The sequence below is a fragment of the Palaemon carinicauda genome, chromosome 43, assembly GCF_036898095.1.
Source record: "Palaemon carinicauda isolate YSFRI2023 chromosome 43, ASM3689809v2, whole genome shotgun sequence".
NCBI classification, from domain to species: Eukaryota; Metazoa; Arthropoda; class Malacostraca; order Decapoda; family Palaemonidae; genus Palaemon; species Palaemon carinicauda.
The window spans coordinates 47,370,708-47,378,207 of record NC_090767.1 but is presented as its reverse complement, the minus strand read 5'-3'; the positions used below and the strand labels follow the sequence as shown (position 1 = coordinate 47,378,207).

Below are 7,500 nucleotides of genomic sequence, written 5' to 3'. Positions count from 1 at the left end.
TTCAAGAATATTTTTCAGGTTTAGTTTATTTAAGCTTTCCAGAAATAATTTTTTAGTGAAAAAGTTTACAGTATTGCTCACGGAACTGTTGAAGCTTTGTAGAATCAGGTCTCACTAACGTATCAGTATGATAAGTTCTCATTAATCTTATTTTTCAGGCAGGGTCAACAACATGGAGAGAACACATTAGGAATGTGAATGGGGGACCTCCTCGTACGGAAAATATTCGTAATGACAAAATCCTGAAGGCCATTTTGCGGAGACCTCTTAAAGATATGGTAAAATATGTCACGTCTTCCTCCAAAATTATAACTGTCAGGTAAATTGGTCCTTTGTGCTTTGTGTTTTTGGTCAAGGCAGCTGCCAAATATGTCAACTGTCTGTAGAACTGATACTGAAGATGAAGTTTGATATTTATCTCAAGGCCTGCATTTATTGCCCATGACCAAATAGGGTTATAGCTGTCAGTACACTCACACCATCGTCTACATGAATTGGAAAAATATCTTTACAGTTTTCAATTGGACTTTAGCTGTATCTACTGTTTAGCCTTCTACTCATCATCTTTTTTCTTTTCCTTTCCTTTACCTTACTACTTAGCCTCTGCTATTCTTCAATGCAACTGCGGCATTTTTATCCAGTCTAATTTTTATATTATTGCACCTTGTCTCATATGCTTTTCATGTCTATCTTACTGTCCAAACCCTCTTAACTTTCTTTCTTCTCAGTTATGATGGGGTTCGAAATGACCTAGGTACAACAGTGCCAAATATCCCTAGATAAATTCAGATTTGTCTAAACCATAACTGTATTAATATGAATTCATGTAACTTTTTCTCACAAGGCATCCTCTGACACGATTGGTTTCTGCCTTTCGTGATGTATATAGGAATGGGATTATGGCACCGCACTATCCTTCTGCTGAAGCAGAGATTCGCAAGGTAGGTCGACTGGTAGTTTGAAAAAAAAAGAAAAAAAAAAAAGAAAAGAACATTCACTTTACTTTCTTCCCAGTGGCTCTTCTAGAATAAATGTCGGAATTGTGTTAATTTATTTCATTTAAATCAGTTGCACCCTTAGGTTAGTAAATGAGTAGGTAGCTTTGCCAAGAGCCAAGAGTAGGGTTAAAATGATATTATCAGAATTTTAAGGAAAATCTTTTCTATTAGATCGATATATATTTGTTTATTCTGTAAAAGCATGTTATAAGTAAGTGAACCCTTTTATTATACAATGAATAACACATTGGCGAGTTCAGATATAAAAAGAAGATAATTTACTGGAAGCAAAATCTATGAATGCATTGTATTATGATGGCACTTCATTGCTTCCTATGATATATCCATTCCCTCTGATGTAGTCGGGGAATGATTGCTGTAATTCTAATTACTGTCTTTGCCTATTTAGAAATGCTTTGCGACATTATTTCATGTTATCAGAATGAGATATATGTGACTTTATTGAAACAAAGTATCTGACTACCTCTGGACATGAAAATCTCCCTAATTTAACTTCAAAAAGACATAATTCATTTGAGGACACTGATCATTAATGAAGTTTAAATTGTTACCTGTTGTGCATGAAAATAGGTCTCACAAGAGGGTTTAGTAGGAAACTTTGGTGCAATGTAAGTCAGTTCTCAAAAAACAAGAGGAGAATTGTTATTTTTATGCAGGAAATTTATTGGACTTAATATATTTTCAAGGAAAGTAAAAAATGAGATAAAAGTGTATTGTTGAGTGCCCCATGCCTTAAAAATTAAGATAAGCCCTTATATAAAAATACTTAAATGTTATTTGCAGAATATTTCCCTTATGGCTGTTCAGAAACTCTATGTCCAAGATACCTATTTTCCCCTTATGAATGTAGTTATTATATGGGATTTATTAAGTGGCTAAGGTATTTTAGGTATCGTATAGTCATTCTTTCTGATTGAAGACGCAAATTATTCTACTTTCATTTCCCGTGTTTCAGGAACATGCTCATAAATTTATCTTTTACATTTCATGACTCTCTTCAATGATTCATCAATAAATTGGAAAACGGAGATACAAAATTTCCAAATTGCCATCCTTCTTCATTGAAAAAGATTCTATGTTTTAGAAACAAAATTCCACTGACGATAAGTCATGTCCTTAAGGGTAACAACATTCTAAAAACATCAAGCGCTTTAGAAACTTGCAACAGATATAGTAGGGCTCCTATGAAAAGGAGTAGGTTGCATTGCTAGTAGGGTAGATACAGTATTTAATTACATAGTGATTTGACGTTAAATTTAAGCATGTACTTATAATAATACATTGTTTATATAGTGTTCATCCCTTGGGATAATCTGGCTTTGGCTTCCATTTATCAATAGATTGAACATCGGACTCTCTGGCCTGAGAGGTTCCATAAATTTTGGCTTCCTGCCCTCTTTGCCCTCAATATGGTGCCACCAAACACGCATCTTGAAGTTAATATTAAAACTCCAATTGACCCTAGTGTCTTGTAAGTACATTTGTGATAATAATGATCATCTGTCTGTGTATTTTGATATTTTTCCTTGGTTGCATATAGCGTTTTCTTTCATAGAACATTTACTCATTCCATGGAGTGACATTTAGACAGAGAATCAAATAGGAAACTGTTGAATCTTGGATAATTCCACCACTTGTCTATGTAAGAGAATCAAATAGGAAACTGTTGAATCTTGGATAATTACACCACTTGTCTATGTAAGAGAATCAAATAGGAAACTGTTGAATCTTGGATAATTACACCACTTGTCTATGTAAGAGAATCAAATAGGAAACTGTTGAGTCTTGGATAATTACACCACTTGTCTGTGTAAGAGAATCAAATAGAGATCTGTTGAATCTTGGATAATTACACCACTTGTCTGTGTAAGAGAATCAAATAGAAATTTGTTGAATCTTGGATAATTACACCACTTGTCTGTGTAAGAGAATCAAATAGAAATTTGTTGAATCTTGGATAATTACACCACTTGTCTATGTAAGACTTATTTTCATGTACAATTAAGTTTTATCTCTCCCTTTTAGTAAATAAAAATTCTCCTGAATTATCAATTGAAAGTATTACTGAAACATTACCTTATGGAGTAAGTAATATTCTAAATCTTGTTTGAGCATGTCATATACTAACCACAAGAGCTATGTTCCCTTTAAAGTAATCGAAAGTCTACATACTTTTATATTATCCATAATATTCCAGTGAACGAGTTCAAAACTATTTTCAATTTCGCCCTAATTCCAGATATTCAACAGAAGAATATGAGCGTTTGTACCTTGTTCTGCAACCAAGTCTTACATTTGAACAGTTCCTGAAATTTGTTTTAAAGACATATGAAGAAGGAAACCCGGATAGTCACTGGTTTGTGAAAACATTTTTATTTATTATAATAAGAGAGTAGATAGCTGAGTTATCTTCTTATCTCTGTTGCATACAAACAATGGCACGTCCACTCATTATAAAGATCTCCATATCATTATCCCTAATATCATTTTAACAATAACACCTAGTTTGATATTTTTCACTACTGTTTTTAAGTACAGTATAGTAATTCTCTCTCTCTCTCTCTCTCTCTCTCTCTCTCTCTCTCTCTCTCTCTCTCTCTCTCTCTCTCTCTCTCTCTCTCTCTCTCTTTGTACAAGCTCACATTCATAAATCCTATTTCTACAGGAGCCCTTATCATCAATGGTGTTGTCCTTGTCATTTTGATTATGACTACATCACAAAAGTCGAAACATTATCAGAAGATCTGGAATACGTCTTCAAGAAGCTTGGCATTCCAGCAGACCATCATACTGCCATTAAGCGAATAATGAAGAATGAGGATTCCTCAAACTTATATTTACAGTAAATTCTCAATAGTTTGTTTTTATCATAAGTATGTATGTAGATGATTGTAAATGTGTAGGTAGGCGAAAAAAATTATCAGGTGTATGCATGGAGTCTAAGTCCATTGGAAAATTGAATATGATGGTTCTATTAAGGTAGGCCATCCTTAGCTACTTAAAAAAAAAAGATTAAAGGACTTCACAATGATAGGAGTAGTAAAGTTGGTTACCATATTTCTATGTGTGTTTTTTTTTTTTTCTTTTTTTTTTTTTTAGATACTTCACTAGAGTATTTCAAATCCTAAGACTGATTGCTGATCCAAAAGTTGGTATTAGCATGATATTGTTAGGAGACACTTAACTTAATCCATTTGTAATGAAGTACGTTGAAATCGCATGTGATTTGACATTGATTTTCATTAACTGACTTAGCATTTATTGTGTTCATAAAATCCATGGTAATTTTCGACTAATCTCAAGTTTTGTCTCGTCACCTCTTTGAAAATATCTTTAATTAGTTTTCTCTTTATTTCAGATATTATCAAAATATTTCTACAACCCTAAGAGGAGAGATTTACAAGTACCTAAAGCCTGATATGGATCTCTTCGGATATGAACTTCCTGAGAATTTCTTAAATTGATATAAGAATTTGGTGGATAAAGACTGAAATGCGTAAAATTCACACTTTATGGAAGTATCTTGTTGTAGTTATTGTACTTTAAGGTTTACAAGAACTTTCCTATGAAATGCTAAAAGATTTTTTTTTATTATTTCTAAAGGAATTATACAGATTAAATCTTTTTCTAATTTTACATAAATGATTTCAAGTTTGCATAGAGCTTTTTAATTCAAGAGTGATTTACATATTTGATACATCTTACGTCTGTGTAATTAGAAATATTTGCTATATCGTTTTCTATTAATTAACCTTACATGCCAGAAAACATAGTTCTTCGATTTATATATATATATATATATATATATATATATATATATATATATATATATATATATATATATATATATATATATCGTTTTCTATTAATTAACCTTACATGCCAGAAAACATAGTTCTTCGATTTATATATATATATATATATATATATATATATATATATATATATATATATATATATATATATGATAAATTTTGCACATTTAGACGAGTTTTTCATATTCAAATAAGCCATATAAATTTTTGATACATTAATGTCTGGATTCTCTTAACGACCTCGGGATCAGAGCCCCAGGAGAAATCACACAAAGACAAGAGCTTGTGCCCGGCCGGGAATCGAACCCTGGTCGGCAAGCTTGTATAGACAGTGACTAAACCACTTGGCCACGAAGAAAGATAAAAGTCAATGACAATTCTTCTGTACTTATACCTGTCGAATTCAGGTGTTTTGTACTTAGAATTGAAATCAACCCATCTTCACCATCGTAGCTAATTGGTAGTTTGTTACTTGGCATTCGATTAATGATAAATTTTGCACATTTAGACGTGTTTTTCATATTCAAATAAGCCATATAAATTTTTGATACATTAATGTCTGGATTCTCTTAACGACCTCGGGATCAGAGTCCCAGGTGAAATCACACAAAGACAAGAGCTTGTGCCTGGCCGGGAATCGAACCCTGGTCGGCAAGCTTGTATAGACAGTGACTAAACCACTTGGCCACGAAGAAAGAGGAAGGTCAATGACAATTCTTCTGTACTTATACCTGTCGAATTCAGGTGTTTTGTACTTAGAATTGAAATCAACCCATCTTCACCATCGTAGCTAATTGGTAGTTTGTTACTTGGCATTCGATTAATGATAAATTTTGCACATTTAGACGTGTTTTTCATATTCAAATAAGCCATATAAATTTTTGATACATTAATGTCTGGATTCTCTTAACGACCTCGGGATCAGAGCCCCAGGTGAAATCACACAAAGACAAGAGCTTGTGCCTGGCCGGGAATCGAACCCTGGTCGGCAAGCTTGTATAGACAGTGACTAAACCACTTGGCCACGAAGAAAGAGGAAGGTCAATGACAATTCTTCTGTACTTATACCTGTCGAATTCAGGTGTTTTGTACTTAGAATTGAAATCAACCCATCTTCACCATCGTAGCTAATTGGTAGTTTGTTACTTGGCATTCGATTAATGATAAATTTTGCACATTTAGACGTGTTTTTCATATTCAAATAAGCCATATAAATTTTTGATACATTAATGTCTGGATTCTCTTAACGACCTCGGGATCAGAGCCCCAGGTGAAATCACACAAAGACAAGAGCTTCTGCCCGGCCGGGAATCGAACCCTGGTCGGCAAGCTTGTATAGACAGTGACTAAACTACTTGGCCACGAAGAAAGATAAAAGTCAATGACAATTCTTCTGTACTTATACCTGTCAAATTCAGGTGTTTTGTGCTTTGAATTGAAATCAACCCATCTTCACAATGTTGATATCTCATTTATAACACCAAGACTTAAAGACTGAATACGAAATTCCAATGATGGTTGTAAGATGCAGTATAAACTGGTTCTTATGATAAAAGAAAGGAGTGTTTCAAGTGGAAATACACGATAAATTATTATTAAAGCTAAGATTAGATACAATCATCCCAGCTAGGCATCTGTAAAATAGCTAATGTAAGGACAGTGAGACAAGCGTCACGAAGATCAACTGATACTTTATTTGAATGTGCACGGAAGTATATTACAAGGTGCGGACGGAAAGGTAGGATGACGTTGGCGCCAAGTCAGATTGAAGTGCCCGCCAAAATATATGTGTTTTCTTACACTTATAAATATATGAATTATGGGTTGACAGAAACATGTTATGAAACGATACATATATCAAAATGTAGCTCTGGTAGAGCGGAATATATATACATAGGAAACCACAGTGTGGCGAAGAGAGAATTTAAATAAATAAGTAGTTTGTCGATTTTCTGGACGACGAAGGGATCGGTGTCCTTACAAGTACTCCCCCCCCCCAAGACATCGGGCGGCGTAGAGGGCTGATGATCAATCTTCGTATTTCTTCGGGCGTCGGAGGGTTCCTCTTGTTCTTGAACGGAGGGGCGCGCTGGCGGTCGGTGTAAGGATCTCTTCCTCTTGTCGTCGTTTGATGATTTTTCTTTCGTTGGGCGGCTTGTTTTGAGGCGGAACTCTGGGTCTGCCAGGTCCAGCGAAGGCGGTGTCACTTTCTTCGAGAAACGCTGGTTTCACGAGGTCTATTGAGACCCAGTCCTCTTGGCCATGGACGTCGAGAAGGAAGGCTTTCATTGTCTTTTTAATTACCCGGTAGGGACCTCGATAAGGTCTAGTCAGTGGTTGTCGATGAGCCTCGACACGGACGAAAACGTACCTGCAGTCATCCAGGTTTTTTGGCTTGAAGTGCTTGGTTCTGTCCTGGTAAGTTTTGAGACACGGCCTGAACTTCCTGGCGATGTCCCTTAGGTGATCCAGCTGCGTGTCGTCGGTTGATGAGGGAAAGAATTCGCCAGGAACTGCGAGCGCTTCTCCGTAAACTTTTTCGGCGGGCGAAGGTTCGCCATCTGCGCGAGGAGCGGTGCGAAGGCCGAGGAGTACCCAAGGAAGTCGTGATTTCCAGTCCCCGTCGGTGCAGCTCGCCATCAGGGACGCCTTGAGGGCGCGGTGAG

General features: G+C 35.5%; 1 protein-coding gene across 1 annotated transcript in view; it reads left to right on the top strand.

Moving 5' to 3' along the window:
• LOC137633837 (carbohydrate sulfotransferase 9-like) overlaps window positions 1–4,483 on the top strand; it is a 246,562-nt gene extending 242,079 nt beyond the window's left edge. The window contains exons 3-8 of the mRNA XM_068366078.1: window positions 159–319; window positions 845–941; window positions 2,360–2,490; window positions 3,259–3,375; window positions 3,685–3,861; window positions 4,378–4,483. Coding sequence (XP_068222179.1) covers window positions 159–319; window positions 845–941; window positions 2,360–2,490; window positions 3,259–3,375; window positions 3,685–3,861; window positions 4,378–4,483 — 789 coding nt within the window. The remainder of the gene's footprint in view (window positions 1–158; window positions 320–844; window positions 942–2,359; window positions 2,491–3,258; window positions 3,376–3,684; window positions 3,862–4,377) is intronic.
• Window positions 4,484–7,500: the final 3,017 nt, after the last annotated feature.